Genomic DNA, 18,041 nt, shown 5'->3' on the forward strand with positions numbered 1-18,041 from the left:
CGGCCAATCTCCCAACTTTGCCACGCCGTTGTGAAGCAAATAAATAATCTTCTCTTCATTACAGTTGTTGCTATGCTTTTATTGAATGGTATCTGCTTTTGGGTTATATGCCGCATGTTGAGACTGGTGCATGTGCCATTCGAAGGGTCCTCTCTGGCCGCACACACCCACTCAAGAGATTTGGTTTCCAATCGCATAATCCAGGTGTTAGTCAGACTTTTGAAAAACCGATCTCAATCGGATTAAGGTGTTTCCATGGGTTCTAGTGGGCTTATTTAGAGCTGAACTATTTGAGAAATCGGACTAATTTAGTGCTTAGACATGTACTGACTGATATGGAAACAGGAGTTTAGAAATTGAGTCTCTGGACATACACACTTTAATTTTACACCAAAACATATTTCCTACTGATGTTTTATATCTCCTTTGACATCTACACTCATTTATTATTGACTTAGATGAAGGCAGGATGTCTCCCCTGATTTAAAAAAAGTTGTTGTAGTCCAACAGGCTGGAGTGTGGACTGTAATCGAGAACACATGAGGGGAACACCAAAGTAATAACAATGTTGGGAGTGGGGAGTGGTGTTGTAGTGGACCCAAGTTCCTATTAATGTAGCTGTGTGTTGGGCGGTGATATTTGCTGATTAGGTCCTGCATTTCCACCGTTGTTTGTGTGTGTGTGTGTGTGTGTGTTGCATTTGCAGCCAAGTTGTGAGTCAGTGTCTACCATGTATGCTGATGATGAGTGCTGTGTTTCAAGTAATAGGCGCTCTGATTGCAGGGAGACGCTGGCACACGATGAGACAAATGTCTGCTGGAGAGATAGAAAGTTTAATGGCTGACAAAACCGGGCACAGCTGAAAAATAGGTGCAGAGTTGTGACTCATTGCCACTCTCCCTCTGTTGAGAGCCATCAGGGGTTTTCCTCTGAGCAGGTGTGTTGGCCATGAGGTCATTGTAACGACAACGAGCGCCTCCAAGAAGAGTTGCTGGGGTGAAAGTGTGACAATTGAGCATGTGGATGTGTGAGCACTGGAAGTGGATGACACTTTGTTGTGTGCACTCGCAGGCATGTTGTCTGCTCCCTTGTGACTTTGGTGCAGGGCAGCATGAATGTGTAAGCTGATATTGGCCTGAGTGCTACTGACCCTGAATCAGTCCTTGTGTTGTTATGAGTGCAGACAACCATGTAAGAATGCAGCGTTCTCTCATTTTCTCCAATGCTTTTTCCCCCAAACTTTTATAGTTATTTTTATTTTCATTATTTTGTCCTTCATGTTTATTTGTGACGCTGAATTGTCAAGTGTGGATGGTTCACAGCCTTTTGTAGTGCTGTATTTTAAATGAGCATGAAATTGCAAATCTCTCTGACTGCAAAACAGATCTGCTTTCTCAGAACTTTAGAAGTAATCCGCTGACGTCTCTGGCCACATTTTGTAAACATGTGGAAAACTTTATTTGGGGGAGAAAACAGTTTTCAAAAGCGAGCAAGGTTTTTGTGGCTGAGATGAAGACATATTTTTGGCGTGGCTGCCTGCGTTATCCCTCTTTGTGTACTTTTTGTTTTATTATGACTTGTTGAAGTCATTACTCAGGAGTCAGTGCAGTGTCATCCGGCTAGGTTACGGGGGTTGTGCTGTAGATGCTCCTCCTGCGGGGATTGTCTGCTCATCTTTCCTGCCATTTCTCTAACCCCCCTTTTAAAAAATAAAAAAAATAAAAAATTAAAAAATAAAAAATAAAAAAAGCAAGCTTATCCTCCCTTTAATCAGATCAAAAAAACTGTTGTTGTTGGTTAGCTTTCACAGAGGATTTATTTGCGAGATGGATCTTCTATAAGATGTGATTAGGATGAGTTTCATGTGTGATCATTTGCTATTTCCAATAAACAAATCAAAGCTGCATTTTTACAGGTATATACAGATGTTTTCAAATATGTTTTAACAATCCATTTTTGTCCTGTCTTCTTCAGAGATCCTACACTTTGATAGTGGAAGCTTTGGACTTCAACAATGAAACCAGTGGTGAGTGAAATATATTGCACCCCATTTGCCTGCCCTCCCTTTCCTTCTTTTTGTCTGTCTTTCACAACAGCGTCTGCAATGTCAGAAAAGGAAGTTAATTTTTCCTGAGCCCCCTATCTACTCTCTTTCCGCAAAGTCTCCTGGGCGAGTGTGCGCCTTGAAAAAAGAACGTGTTGTCAGGTGGCTGTAAGGAGGGGTAGCAGGAGACCAGGGAATGAGGGTTGAGGCGAAGGGGAGGCGTGCAGGCGTGTAAAGTAAAGGGAGGGGGCAGGGGTTCAGTAGGAAGTGTGCAGGCGGCGTACATCACATGAAGTGAAAATGTTTTCATTCTGCTGCGATGAGTGATGGCAGGTGCTGCCCGCCAGGGTAGGGGTCATGCAGTCTCACTGTCACTGGGGCGTGAAGCGTTCCTGGCCTGCTCCCGCAACCACCGTTCATGCACGAAAGTGGGGGCCGGTTTGTTGATCTATATTACCCGTGCCAAGGTGGGCCTCTAGTGCCATGATCTGATCTTACTATTCCTGATGGTTGGCGATGGCATGCTTGTTGACAGAAGCAGACTTTGAGGCTATGCTTGTTTGTACATAGGGTCAACAAGGTTTCGGTCTTTTCTGCCATATTTGGCGCTTCATGGAGATCTATTAGGGCACTGGTGTGAAGAGCCCCCTCGAACTTACGCTCAATGTTGGTGAAGCCCCCGTTATTTTCTTACATTGAGCCTCGAAAGTGTGTTTGTCTCATTTTGCTACTTCAAAAGAGCTTTAAATAGACGTCACTGAAGTATGTAGCTAATATCTTCTGAATGCAGTCATTTCTTTTGCTGGAGTGTGACTTCTCTAAAGTTTGTGTACTTTGCGCTCAGCCTCGAGCAAGGCAACACTTAGCAGGGATGTGCCACCCTCAACACTGCAGCCTGCTGCACACTAAAGAAGTGCCACATAGCTGAGACGCTAGATTCCAGGGCGCTGTGAAATATTACCGGTCCCTGTGATTCCAGTAACCACCTCTCTTTGCACCCCGCCCCAGCATGGTAAATAAATGACAGTGAGCCAACCTCTCCCCTCCTGTTCATTTGTATTGCATCATACTACACAGAGGAGCGACTAACCCTCCGGTCAGCACCCACCACTCGTGTGAGCACAGTAAATAACGGCCGTGACACATTTTTTCATTCTCCCCCAGGTGAAAGATTCACAAGAATTGCATGCGTGTGTGAGTCCTGTATGTGGTGTACAGTGTAGCCTCTGTGTATAGCGCTAGTTTAGTGTTTCATATTCAGAAAACTTTATTTAGCGCTGTGGGGAAATTAGCTGTGTGTGTTTGGAGCAAGGTCCAGTGGCCCAGGTTAGTCCTTGTCCTCTTGATAGAGCCGTGACCCCCCCACCCCCCTCGTGTTTGAACAAAAAGTGTGTGTGCGTGTGTGTGTGTGGTATCGGTGAAAGTGTTGTCAACAACATAGTCAGACATTCAAAAAAAGCTTAACTTGACACTGTATGTGAGCCGGGGTAAAAAATGCTGATGCACACTGGCCCCAGCACTGAAAGTGGCGTTGGTGTCTTCACACTATAATTTATGGCGACTGTGGTTCTGTCCTGGCCCGAGCAGACGTAAAGGGCAGCATCAAGCTTCAAACCTGAGTTCTGGATAGTTGGTAAGGAAGAGTGTGAGGGGGAAAAGGCAGTTAAAAGTGCTCATTAAAAGCTGCCTTCTCTTTTTCGCTTGCTTTCCCTCGCCAGTACACATTTTTGCTTTGATTACATATAATCAGCTATCATGTGCTCAGGGCTTTCTTTTGGTTAGACACTGCATGATCATGTTGTGTGCTTTAAAGGTGCATGGAGCATTCCAGCACACTGTCCCCTTCACACTTACACTTTGGATCCTCGCAACAACAATCTTGCATCCGGTGCTTATGAGGTCACTTGTGTTCGTGTTCAAGGTGCAGACGGGAAGCTGATAGAGAAATCCTCACACTCAGGCATGATCAACCCAAACACGCGCTGGCAGAAGCTGACTCACAACGGCCCTGTGGCCCAGTTTGAGTACCAGATCCGGGTCAGCTGCGACGAGCACTACTATGGCTTTGGCTGCAACAAGTTCTGTCGGCCAAGGGATGAATTCTTTGGGCATTACACGTGTGACTACAATGGGAACAAGACCTGCCTAGAAGGCTGGTCTGGACCAGAGTGCAACACAGGTGAGATGCCCTGAAATGACCGTCTTGACTAGAAAATGTGTTGAAGCTTGCGAAGGTCTGAATTCTTATTGTTATGAAACTGCAGACTGCTGTTTGTGATTAATGCTGATACATTGTTGCTTGGTCATTGCTGCTGAATGGATGGTTTTGTGTATATGAATACTTCACCTTAGGGCTGGGCAATATACTGGTACGGTATATTTTTAGAAAGCGATATCCATTTGAGACTATACGGGTATCCATTTGAGACTATACCGCCATACCCGTATCTTTTGATGTGTCTTTGTTACGGTGTTCTGTCGAATTTAGCATCTTCGTCAAAAAAGCAACCAGTTGCGTAACTTGATAGTGGGGTCTATTGAATTACGCAGCTACGTAAAAAAATGCAACTTTAAGTTTGGGAAGGCCGATTTGGATGTCAAATAACGCTCCCACTGTAGAATTGCCAATTTTACCTTCTTCAATTAGGTTGTTTTCACAAGGTCTGTTAGTTAGCAACATATACATTTCTTAACGCCGATTTGTGAACTCCCTCGCGCCGTATTTTTCTACATCGTTGTGTCTGTTAATATTCTGGGGGGGCCCGGCGGGCACCGCAGCTGAAGAAGGGTCCAGCGTGTAGGAAAGGTCTAGCGCGCGTCCGGAGTCGCTACTGCGTATTGCCGACACCAACCCCCTGCCAGATTCGCCTTCGCGCACAGCCAACGCACCGTAGCTCTGGTGGCTGGCGGGGGTGGCTGCCGGCTCCTCTTTATTAACCAGAGGTAACACAAGCCGGTAAAAAGATTCAACTGTCGCTGCTAACTGCTAAAGCTAACAAAAGCAGTTCAGATGAAAGCCTCACTGATGTCACACGTCGCTTGGCAACAGACACCGCCTTTTAAAAGCACACACACACACTGCTCTAATACATTTTTCTCAACTGCATTAAAGTTAAAGTACCAATGATTGTCACACACACACTCGGTGTGGTGAAATTTGTCCTCTGCATTTGACTCATCCCCTTCTTCAGCCCCTGGGAGGTGAGGGGAGCAGTGAGCAGCAGCGGTGGCCGCGCCCGTGAATCATTTTTGGTGATTTTACATACGACATAAAATTATTTTTAATTATGCATTAATTACTTTCCCTAGTAATTATTTACATGTATTAAAGAGTAATTACATGTATTTTTTGGTTAAGTACGGTAACAAGTAATTATAAATATATACTTTTTTTTTAAGTATTTTTCAGAACACTGGTAGTTACAGTAATGTGATGTTTAATTTAAGGTAAACGCTTTTTGTTTAAAATACCGTTATATACCGTTCATCGCCATTATACCGGGATATTAGTTTTGGTCCATATTGCCCAGCCCTACTTCACTTCTCAACTTATAATTATTTTCAGATGTTGTCATCAGCATGACCAAATAAACCACTTAGATGTGACATATGAATCCTCTCATAATAATAGTACTTAAGTGTATTTGTGCTGACAGTACTTTAGCATAAAGTACGTTTTAAGTTGATGCTTAAACAAAATGCTCTCATTTAGCGATATGTCGGCAAGGCTGCAGCAACGAACATGGATCATGTCAGGAGCCAGGTGGATGCACGTAAGTGATCATATGTCTTAACATTTTTGTTGTACACTGAAATGATCATATTTGTGACAAGAAAAGAACAAGCTGTATCAGCCCCTTAATGTTTTTGTTTGATTAAACACAAACTCATACCATAGATACACACTTGCTTATTCAGGCCTCAGGTTAGTCCACAACATTAGGTGCACAACAGGATCCAATACAAGAGCTGTATCAAATTATGCGTTTGCAAAGATGATGGCGTACAGTGTGTTTATCATTCAGGTTGTTGTGGCATGAAGAAAGCCGCAAAGCAACACACGCACTGGACTTTTGTCGCAGGTCTTTTCTCAGTCTCATTGAGGCTGATTAGTATGTGTAAGGGTGACCGAGTTGTTAGGGAATTAAGTGCCTTGCTCAGGGACACCTTGACAGCGCTAAAGAAGTGCTGTTCACTTCATAATTTAGGTTCTTTTTTCCCTTTTTTAATGAGTTTGCAATCAGTGGACTCAAGTCTAGATGTCAATGGGAGCGTCCTGCCTGAGGAAGAAGAGGGTCTACTGCTAAGAATCCAAGTTGGAAATGTTTTTCCTCTGAGACTGGCGCTATCGGTGAAATCATGTGCAACACATTCGGGGTGGGCCTTTTTAAAAAGTGTATTGTTTGTGTAGCTAATGGCTTCCTAATGCTGTTTACGCACACAGCCAGAGGAAGAGCCAGGCACAGATGGGTATCGGTGCAGGAGCATTGTGTGCATCATCCTGGAGGAGGCCCTCCTGCTCCATCTAACTCCCCCCACCCACTAGTTGCTTTCTTACTTGTCTGCTTTGGCTCCAAATCAAGCACAGGGAGTAGAGGCTTGGTTCATTTTCTTCTACCCAAGCGTTGTTGTTTTTCCCCAAGCTTTTGAACTTATTGGGTTTCTTGTAAGTGCTTGTGTGGCCACTGGCAGAACAAGAGGTTGAAATGATATTGCTTCGCAGGTGTGGCCACGTTTGAGTCTGACTTGCTCGTTTTCCCATCACAGCATGCATCAACCCTGCCTTCAGGCGAGGGCAGCCTCTAACACTAATCACACGGTGGGAATCTTGTGTAGTCACAAAATGGGTTGGTGACAGTGTACCTGTAAACGTCTGGTTTGCAAAGCATTAACCGCACAGGTCGTTAAACGTTTGTGTTCCTATGTTGAGAAGTGTGCATCAGCAGTTCTTCACAGTGCATTCCCCAGTAATTTAGCTGTGTAATAATTAAATGATTTGGGCGAGGGAATCCTGTGCCACTACTCATTGAGAGCGTATTAGCACACTTAGGAATAACCTCTTTAATCACAGAGTGAGGTTGACTTAACCATAGGTTTACTTTTACAGTCCATGTCCATTTCTGGGAGCTAATGATCATACGGCTATCCCAGAAAGGGCCCTCTAAAAGTTTCCTGTCGCAGCAGCCCTGTCGCCACTTGGCTACATTTTTAAAGAGCGTACTTATCAGCGAGGTTTACTATAGAGCGCAGGAAGAAAAGGAGTGCTGCGTTATATGCGTGTAATTATGGACTTGAACATGTCAGCGGTCAGTAAGAAGGAGAGCTCCCCTCCTTGGCCCTGAGGCACAAATCTAACTGCTGACTCATGGGAACCAGGACCATGAAGACAGATCAACGCTTCTCCCTGCTGCTGCTGCCAAGCCACAAGCACACTGTTAGTCAGGAGGGTGTCTTCTCCGATGCTAATGTTAGCCGTGGCAAAGGTCTTTTGAAAGTGGAATTTAGAGTTTAGGCCCAAGCATTGTTGCGAAGCTAAGTTGTTGCGTAAGCAGCATGCAATTTAAGCGGCCTTTTAAGATGCAGCAGTCAGGACAGGAATACTGCCTCTTTTGTTTACTTTGTTGTTCAATCCAGATTATGGAGCAACTGGAAATAAACTAAATATTTAAATGTTCTACTTTTAGGTTGTGTTGCTGGATGTGTTTCATGTAACTGTGCTTATAGGAGGCTGATGGCATGGTGTGTTTTTGCAGGTGTTTGTATGGCTGGCAGGGCCAATACTGTGACAAGTGTATCCCCCACCCCGGCTGTGTACATGGCACCTGTGTGGAGCCCTGGCAGTGCCTGTGCGACACCAACTGGGGCGGCCATCTTTGCGACAAAGGTTAATACTTTCGACGAATGTCCTCCTTCAAAGACAAAACAAACCAAACTTTCCCTCCCATTCTAGATTTGAACTACTGCGGTACACACCAGCCATGCCTGAACGGAGGGACGTGCATCAACACCGGACCAGACAAGTACCAGTGTTCATGTGCTGAGGGCTACTCTGGAGCCAACTGTGAGAGAGGTCAGTGCCACAAGATTACTGCTGAGTGGGAGCAATAATGAGCAACAGTGCTCAGACGGTGGGAAAGTGTTGTATAACATCTAAACATTGTTTAGTGGCGGCATGTTACATTTGAAACAAAACATGAGAAAAACCTACACTATTGAATGATAGCCAATAGAAGAGATGTTGAAAGAGTATGCCTTATAAAGATAATAATGTGCCGTTGCAATTGTTATTGCTGTGGTATTGGTAGAAATGCACCAAGCTGTCCCTTTCATTATTAATGACAAGAGTAAAGCATATATGACATCACTGTATGATTCAGTGTGGTTTTGGAACACTGCCACTCCAATCACAACTACAAACATCATTAATACTACAGATGGCGCACATCAAAATGTCTGTATTTTAATCTGTGTTTTGTAGTGGCTCTTATTAGATTGGGCAAGCGTACCAATTGACTAATATGTGTGTATACATTTATGTATTTATTTATTTTACTTCACGTTGGCGCTTATGTGATTCTACTGCATCAGCCCTTTGAGACACTTGTGATTTAGGGCTATATAAATAAACATTGATTGATTGATTGATAGTGAATGCATCTTGCTTGGAACCCCTGGAAGAATATTGCTGTCACGATAAGACGCAAATCCACTAAAAGTTTTAACTATGCTTAACATTTTCATAACTAGGCTCATATTGGCAGAGCAATAAAGTGGAGGTGTTGCTGCCGTTTACTGAAATTTTTTGTCAACAAAAAGAAAATTAAAGCCATGATGTTTTCATGTGACACTCAGTTGGGTGCAGACTTCTGCCAATTGATCAGCCTAATTGTACATTATTATAGTTAGCCTCCTCCATCCATATCAACATGCTGCATTATAGTAACTTTAGTGCGTGATTCGCTGAGAAATTACTAAACAAATACTCTGTCTTCCAATAGTAGTGGAAGCAACATTAGATACAGTGTGTTCATCCTTTGGTAGTAGAAGAAAGCAACATAAGTATTAACTCCCCGGTGGAGGTAATAGGTAAATTTGAAGCTTTTGCAGGTCAAAGGTTACCTTAGGTTTGCAATCTGGTAACTGCAGTAATCCACTCCAGCACAACATACAAGTGGACCCCCAAGTCAGGTTCGATCACCCCTGCCTTAAAGGCAGACAGTGGGGCATAATGCTAATGCTCAGTTGCTGCAAACACTTACCCTGGAGATGATGGTTCTTTGCTCATTAAATGTGCGCCTCGCAGGGTGCTGACAGCTTAACCGCGGAGATGTCAGGAAACCGTGCCCCTCCGTAACAGGAGGTGTGCAGTGAAGGGGGCCGACGTCAACATGTCAGAGCAGAGGAAGCGTCCTCTAAACCCCCACTCCCCCACCCCCCGATCAGCTTGAAAGCCCTGTACATTCCCTGAAAGTAAATCATTCATTTGGGATTAATTTAGGGACTCACTCATCCCAAACTTCCCCATAATCGAGTAACTAAGAGGCAGATGCTCCCCCCCACCAACCTCCCTTTGCTCTCCTGCCACTCTCTCTTGATTTTTGCCGCCTCTCAGGAAGAGATTGGCGGGCAGTAAAAGGGAAGTCACGGTGCGTTGGTCAGGTCAACTTAGCATGAAAGATGATTTCCTGGTGGGGTGGCCTGTCTGGTAGGTAATGAGTGAGATTTGAGGCAGCAGTTTGCTGATGAGAGAATGGGCTTTTGACAAAGGAGCCTCTGGCAGGAATGGTGAGACTTTCCACGTTTTTGTTTTGCTTTTGCCACCAAATAATTGCTTTAAAAAGCTAACTTCAATTAAAGGTAGGGTGGAATGAGTCACAGGGGCATGTGTAACCGGTTCTTTTGTTTTCTAGCGGAACATGCCTGCTTGTCCAACCCCTGCTCTAATGGAGGGAGCTGCTCAGAAACCAATCAAGGCTATGAATGTCAGTGTGCGCCAGGCTGGAGCGGTCCTTCCTGCATTCTCAGTGAGTAAAACTTCCACTTGTAGTTTTGGCACAACAAATACACGTAAAATGAATGAATGAACACAAGTGGGGGCACTTTACACTGAATTTGGAAATTCAGAAGAACATTTGTGATGTCAATGTAGGACCAGAGTCCAAGTTCATCTAATTCTATACACCTAAAGGCACTTGGCACGCAAAGCAGTTGTAGAACCTTGTTTCCCCATACAGAAAAGGAAAACCAGTTCAACTCCATGAAAGCAAGCAAGGGGGGGATAAGTCCTCATCCCAAATGTGTTTAATGTGGTTGAGATCATGGCTCTTAAGGTCTTCCATACCAAATTCATCCCAATCTTGCCCAACCCCTAATTGATTATTTGATTGATTTAGAAGATGTGGCCATATTTTTGTCCATATGTATGTACCATCCTAAATAACCAGACTGGACTTCTCCTTTGCAGACATTGATGATTGTGCTCCAAACCCTTGTAATCACGGAGGGACCTGCCAAGATCTGGTTAACAGCTACAAGTGTCACTGTCCCTCACAATGGACTGGGAAGACATGTTTGATAGGTGAGCCTCCCTCTGAGCTTGTAGACTTCCCTTTGCCACTACATAGCTGTCAACTGCACGTGCACATACCAACTCACCGCTCCCCCTCTTTCTGCCCACCCCTCCCCACTAGATGCCAATGAATGCGACGCCAAGCCCTGCGTGAATGCCAACTCGTGTCGCAACCTGATTGGCGGCTACTTCTGCGAGTGCATCCCTGGTTGGACGGGGCAGAACTGCAACGTCAGTAAGTAGACAGCTGTCAGCTGCAGCTGTGGTTCATGCAGATAGTACTTCCTTTAAAAAAAATAAAAAAATATTTCTGTTGCTGCCACACTGGCTGAATAAAACGCCTTCCTTGTTTTAATACCGTAGCAAAACTTTAGGACAAATACAAATGTATCTCCGGTATCGCTATCAGGGCCTGTGTGTGTGGCCCAGGCTTTGGTGGTTTTAAAACAATCCCAGGACTAGTTTCATTTGGCCACAGAACCGTATTGCTCAACACTCTGTACCGGTTCTAGAGCCATTTTATCCAAGTTTCCTACACTCCTACAATATCATTAATTCCTTTTCACTTTATTGGTTATGTACAGAACTAATTTTCCAATGTTTTCTTTCTCATGTAGATATAAACGACTGCATGGACCAGTGCCAAAATGGGGGGACCTGCAAGGTGCGTGTCAAAACAATTTCAATATTTAAATACTATGTTTGCAAGCTTGTTATGCACTGAGACATTTAGGAGATCAATTGTCCCTGAAGGGGAAATCCAATTTAACAGTTTATCATCATCTGCATTGATGCACAAAGCGAGAGACGACAGTCGGAGCATAATTAGTCTCACATACACACACATTAGGAGCATTACTACCTGTATAACAAGCAGCAAGATGTACTTTTAACCACTAAGACAAAATACAGTGAAAATTCAATATTAATATAATTCAATTACAATTTGGCTCCCTCTGCAATGGCCTCCCATGCTGTAAACACCCCAGTGAGACCATTGCAATGAAAGATGCTCTGAAAATCCCTTCCCTCATCTTACACATACCCCCACACCACGCCTTTGCCGCTTCGCAGTTTGATTGCTTACGAAGCAGTGCCCTGATTGCAGCCTCGGGCCGGATGCCCCCACGCGTCCCACATTAGAAGCTTACTATGGGATCTGCTTTTTTTTCTCCTCCTCTTCCCACCATATTTTCCTTTTTCCTAACTTTTTTACGGAGCGCTGCCCTTGTGGCGACCCATGAGTTTTCCTTCTTCTGTCTACCCTGTATACTGTGTCTGTTCTTGGACGGGTCTGTACTGAAAATAAAATCGTATTGTGATTGCACCTAAAAAGTACTTCACAATTTTATTTAATTCAATTCCATCCCATTTCATATTGCAATGTTAATTGTGAGATAATTATATCAGTACTTTTAAGTTGCATTTAGGTGCAGAATGGTTGTTGAGTTAGATTTGGAATATGTTTGATAGAGTAGGGTAACATGAAAGGTATAAGGCAGAGTGCTGGTGTCACAGTCCTGAAGTGCAAGTTACTGTAAGTAAGGCATGCTCTGAATTAGGAGCTTCATGACTTGAGAAAAGATACTCCTTTTGAGTCCTGGTCATAAGGCTGTAGGTTTCATGCTTTGCTCAGGCAAGGAAGCCAAAGGCTTGTCTCCATAACACAGTCTCTATTTCCATATTTGTTTAACCTGCCACCATCCAGGCATGAAATCATGTCCTAAGCATGTGTAAGTACCATATTGACTTAAATATAAGACAACCCTCGGGTTAGTTATCGGACAAAATGAAAGGCAGGAAATAAATTAAATCATGTTTTGAACATATTTGTAATATTTTTCATTCATCATATTTTAGTAATCATATTTCTTAGTAATTTGATGACTCTGCTTCATTGATCACCATATACTTACAATTTAATGTTATAAATACCTCCGATTTGCACAAAACTTCACTCACGTTGTGCGAGTGTGTGCGCGCGCGCAGTAGGAAGAGAAGCTCTTCCTCATGTGAGGAGAAGTCATTTGGCACCGCCTGATGGTCTAAATCTGGGGACCCTGAATCTTATTTAGGTTGTTTTCTAGGGTAAACATACTTGTACTGAAATACTACAGTATATTGGTGTCAATGTGGTAGTTACTGTAGGTTGTACACTGATTGAAAGTGGTTTGGGAAGGTTTTTGAGGGAGCAGTGAGACACACGTTCTGAGATATCGGATGTAATTCTCAAACTGGCTTTTTGCTTGATTGATTGTGAAACTTGTATTAGTATACTCCGTACAATTGACCACTAAATGGTAAAACCCGAATAAGTTTTTCAACTTGTTTAAGTCGGGGTCCACGTTAATCAATTCATGCTGTAGTGTGGATGTTTTTTTCTGTTAAAACATGTAATGAATTATGGTGGATGCATGTTTTTTTTTTTAATCTTCCAGGACTTGGTGAATGGTTATCGTTGCGCGTGTGCCCCTGGCTTTGCCGGCGAGCACTGTGAGCGAGACGTCGACGAGTGCTCGAGCTCACCATGTATGAACGGTGGCCGATGTCAGGACGACGTGAACGGCTTCCAATGTCTGTGCCTCGCCGGATTTTCTGGGAATCTCTGCCAGGTGAGACACTCTTTGCCAGCATGGCTGTATCTTTTAGAGGTACTGTCGAGTCATCCCACCTTTCTAAAAGGCTGCAGTATTTTTAAAGGGAACGCTTTGTTGAAACTTCCCCTGGCTTCAGCAGGATGCATTCCTCAGTGCTAAAGCCAAGACTCAGAGGACGGCTCCTATGTCTTTGCCTTGTTTTTCCCCCTGTCCTTCATGTACTGTGCGTGCATGCATGCGTTGTTTCCTGGCATGGCCTGTAGGGAGGATGCTGCGGCTTTTTGCTCTGTTTAGTGAAGCAGAAACTATGTCAGCTATCAGGTTCACTTCTCACACAGTCTATATTCAATACTTTTCCTGCCCTAGTTGGATATCGATTACTGCTCGCCTAACCCGTGTCAGAATGGAGCGCCCTGCTTCAACCGAGCCTCAGACTACTACTGCGCCTGCCCGGAGGACTACGAGGGCAAGAACTGCTCCCACCTCAAAGACCACTGTCGCACCACTGTGTGTAAAGGCAAGTCCAGTGACCTTCTTAAAGCCAAAAGTCTTAGTACTTTTTCTAGGGTATTCATTGAAGGAATTTACACACATCAAATAAAAGCAGGTTGGAGCACATAGGCTACATTTTTCCCATGAGTGTGATACCTGTTTTTTTTTTTGTTTTTTTTTTACTTATGTTTAATTTCTTGGCCAAGGTGTACATACACCCACCCCTACCCACATCTTCTCAGCAAAGTTTTTTTGTTGATTACCCACTTGAAATTTTGGCAAAAGGCACATCCTTCTTTGTGTGCGAGCATGTGTGCGCGCATGTGTTCCTGGGAATAACTTGGTGGGTGACCTCGTCTTTTTCCTCCTCAGTGAATCTGCAGTTTTTGTGTGCATGTGTGTGTGTAATTGAGTGAGGGGACCAACCACATAGTCAAAATACCAGACGGTGGGATTCTTTCTGCTCTTGGCAAGAATTAAATTATTACAGGGCAGCACATTCAGCCCGCTCTCCTAACCTGATCAGACAAGGGGAAAGGATTGGATTTTAGTGCCAAGTGGTTCGCATCATTCTGAAATTGCTTATGATAGCATAACAAATTATTGGTCAGCCCTACTCTCATGTACTTCTTCCCCTTCTCAGTCAGTTAAACCATCCATCCATCCATCCATCCATTTTTCTACCGCTTGTCCCGTTCGGGCTCACGGGGGGTGCTAGAGCCTATCTAAGCTGCATTCGGGCGAAGGCAAGGGTGTAAACCATTTTAAGAGAAAAACAGACAAATAATTAATCTACATGGCGCTCACAACTTTTTATGGACAAAAGTATTGGGATATGGAGCTTTACAAATCTAAGATGTTTCATTTGTGTTCATTCAACAAGAGCGTTTGTGAGGTCACATGTCACTCAAGTTGGTGTTCCTCTCAAAGGAGTTTGATAGGGTTGAGGTCAGGGCTGTCAAGTTTTTTTCACGCCAAACTAAACCAATTACACCTTTTAATGGAATTGGCTTTTAATTGCTCCTGTGACGTTAGAAGTGCCGAATTCTCAAATGTTTTATGGTTCAGGATGAACCATAGGAACATTTGATCAAATAATGAATCCATAAAGTTTGTCTCAAGGAGGGCTGCAGCAGTCGATTATTTTAGTAATCAAATGTGTTAGTTTGTTCGAGTAACCTGGGAAACCACACTTAATATCCTCAATGCATATTGGAGGGAAAATGGTTGAATATAAAAAAAAATTCTGCTTGCCATAACTTTTTTTTTTTCCTAATAAGTGCACATCATTAACATTAAAATGACACTTTTAACATGTGCGCATTAATACAGATAAAAATACTCTCAGCTGTTAGTGTTCACTGCCACATAAAGTACAGCACCCACACACCACAGCTCTATTACAGCAGCAAACTATGTCTGCGTATTTAAAGTTCCGGGCACTACATGTGGCCTAAATTGTATCAATATTGATTGGGTTACTCATTGAATTATAAATCAAAGCAACATAATTTACATTTAAGCTTTTTTTTCCTAATGAAATTAATGTATTACTTGTTGCAGCCCAAATCTCAGGACTGTTGCCTTTATATAAATAATCCCTTGGTAACTGACTTGAATGTAGATTCTGTTTTCATCATTGTCCGCTATAATCTGCCTTTTTGGGATGGCGTCAGTTGTTTACCCTTCTTAACAGCAAGCATCCGGTCTCCCCTATGTGCAGTAATCGACAGTTGCACGGTTGCCGTGGCATCCAACAGCACACCAGGAGGAGAGCGCTACATTTCGTCCAACGTGTGCGGTCCTCACGGCCGGTGCCGGAGCCAGGCCGGTGGCCAGTTCAGCTGCGAATGTCAGGAGGGCTTCAGAGGCACCTACTGCCACGAGAGTAAGAAGGCTTAATGCAAACAAAATGATGTTTCAATGACATGTTAAAAATATGGCTTTTTTAATAGATATCAATGACTGTGAGAGCAGCCCATGTCGCAATGGCGGCACTTGCATCGACAAAGTCAGCGTGTACCAGTGCATCTGCGCCGATGGCTGGGAAGGTGACCATTGTGAGATCAGTGAGTACAACTTTGTCTCTACCCGTCTTTTTATGCAACTATTAAGCTGGTGTAATGATGTGCTCTGGGTGTTGTGCTTTAATCCCACTCTCATCCCACGCCCACCACCAGACATTGACGACTGTAGCACCAACCCCTGCCATAATGGCGGGACCTGTCGGGACCTGGTGACTGACTTCTTCTGCGAGTGCAAGAATGGCTGGAAGGGGAAAACGTGCCACTCCCGTAAGAGCCAGCCCACATCTTTTTTCTTTACATCCATATAGTTTGCCTGGGCAAGCATGTGGTTTGCGCTGACGCCTGCATAATGGCTAAAGCTACAATGCAGTGCAAGTGTTTATTCAGACGTGTATCTGGAACCTGAATTTTATTAAATACTCCTTTCAGGCGAAAGCCAGTGCGACGAAGCCACGTGCAACAATGGAGGAACCTGCTATGATGAGGGCAACACTTTCCAGTGCAAGTGCTCGCCTGGATGGGAGGGGACAACGTGTAACATAGGTGAGTTCCACGTGCACAGCAGTCCGGTGGTCTGTCTCCTTTCAGATATTAGACAGATCCAAACACAGATTTTAGCCTTTTACTCTGTCAACACTTTGTCTATGCCCATCTCTCCCTCCCATGAGTGCTGACAGATAGATACCTAAATACCCGCATTGCACTGACACTACTCTTCAATGTTGTGGAATGTAGACTTTCCCCTGAAGACAGAATACTCCAAACCAATGGCAGTGTGCTGTGCCTATTTAACATCCAGAAGCACAGATTGCTCTTATGATAAGAATTTAAGCTGTGCCAGACATAACTATGTGCTTAATTTTTGTTTTTTCCACAGCTAAGAACTCGAGCTGTCTTCCAAACCCCTGTGAGAATGGAGGTACCTGCGTGGTGAAGGGGGAGTCGTTCCACTGTGTCTGCAAGGAGGGCTGGGAGGGTCCCACTTGCACTCAAAGTAAGTCCTGTGTACTGTGTAATGGCATAGACAACCACAGTGCACTATCGCACCCGAAAGCCAGAAATGACGTTTTCTACGTTACGGCATACATCAACATAGTATTCATAATTAAAAACAATTATAAAAAAAGTATATCTATATATATATCTATATCAAGGCGGGACCCGAACAGGTTTCATCCGGCCTGCGGGATGAGTTTGCTAAGTAGAAAAATAAGCTGAAATTTTTTAATGAAAGAAACCGCTGTTCTAAATGTGTCCACTAGATGTCGCAATAGCAATTATTTGTATCTTTGTAGATGATGCTACATATGTTAAAAAAAAATAAACCACTTGATGTTAGTGCACCAGTCGAGGAAAATGAGCAAACTTCATAAATAACATCCTTGTAATTTGATTTTGATATATTGTTTTTATTTTTGATAGATTGAAAATTAACACCAATGAGTTGACTGATGAACATTATAACATAATGTATTCAGAAAGTATAAATAACGACAAATAAAGATAGAATACTATTGTGTTTAATAAACTGTATTTATATTATTCACATGTAAAAAATACCTAAGTGTTTATTGTTTATTGTGAGCGAACTGTGGTGCTGAATTTCCCCCAGGGATCAATAAAGTACTTTCTATTCTATTCTATTCTATTAACCGCAACATGTAAGTGTAAAAAAAACATTATGATTTCTACATTTTCAGAATGTGCTTGTTGTATTTTTAAACAAAGAAAACAATCTGAAGTTGTCTTTTTGTTTAAGTTATCGTGCCGTGATTTTACCAGTCCGGCCCACTTGAGAGTAGATTTTTCTCCATGTAGCCCTCGATCTAAAAAGAGTTTGACACCCCTGATATTTATACATATATGTTTATCTGTGCGTGTGCATGTGCACGCGTATCTGTTTAATGTATGTATATATGTGTCATTGTATTTAATTACCGTATTTTTCGGAGTATAAGTCGCACCGGCCGAAAATGCAGAATAAAGAAGGAAAAAACATATAAGTCCCACTGGAGTATAAGTCGCATTTTTTTGGAGAAATTTATTTGATAAAACCCAACACCAAGAATAGACATTTGAAAGGCAATTTAAAATAAATAAAGAATAGTGAACAACAGGCTGAATACCTGTAAGTGTACGTTATGACGCATAAATAAACAACTAAGAACGTGCCTGGTATGTTAACGTAACATGTAATGGTAAGAGTCATTCAAATAACTATAACATATAGAACATGCTATACGTTTACCAAACAATCTGTCACTCCTAATCGCTAAATCCAATGAAATCTTATACGTCTAGTCTGTTACGTG

The 18,041-nt window shown here is 43.1% G+C and overlaps 1 protein-coding gene across 1 annotated transcript in view; it reads left to right on the top strand.

Annotated features, from left to right (window-relative positions):
• Positions 1-18,041, top strand: part of jag1b (jagged canonical Notch ligand 1b) — a 75,067-nt gene that overhangs the window by 41,755 nt on the left and 15,271 nt on the right. The window contains exons 3-18 of the mRNA XM_062058492.1: positions 1,975-2,026; positions 3,966-4,223; positions 5,757-5,817; positions 7,798-7,928; positions 7,995-8,114; positions 9,955-10,068; positions 10,509-10,622; positions 10,735-10,848; positions 11,231-11,277; positions 13,052-13,225; positions 13,577-13,727; positions 15,426-15,590; positions 15,658-15,771; positions 15,883-15,996; positions 16,159-16,272; positions 16,607-16,723. Of these exons, the coding sequence (XP_061914476.1) occupies positions 1,975-2,026; positions 3,966-4,223; positions 5,757-5,817; positions 7,798-7,928; positions 7,995-8,114; positions 9,955-10,068; positions 10,509-10,622; positions 10,735-10,848; positions 11,231-11,277; positions 13,052-13,225; positions 13,577-13,727; positions 15,426-15,590; positions 15,658-15,771; positions 15,883-15,996; positions 16,159-16,272; positions 16,607-16,723 (1,960 nt within the window). The remainder of the gene's footprint in view (positions 1-1,974; positions 2,027-3,965; positions 4,224-5,756; positions 5,818-7,797; positions 7,929-7,994; positions 8,115-9,954; positions 10,069-10,508; positions 10,623-10,734; positions 10,849-11,230; positions 11,278-13,051; positions 13,226-13,576; positions 13,728-15,425; positions 15,591-15,657; positions 15,772-15,882; positions 15,997-16,158; positions 16,273-16,606; positions 16,724-18,041) is intronic.

This window comes from Entelurus aequoreus, linkage group LG09 (genome assembly GCF_033978785.1).
Source record: "Entelurus aequoreus isolate RoL-2023_Sb linkage group LG09, RoL_Eaeq_v1.1, whole genome shotgun sequence".
Lineage (NCBI taxonomy): Eukaryota > Metazoa > Chordata > Actinopteri > Syngnathiformes > Syngnathidae > Entelurus > Entelurus aequoreus.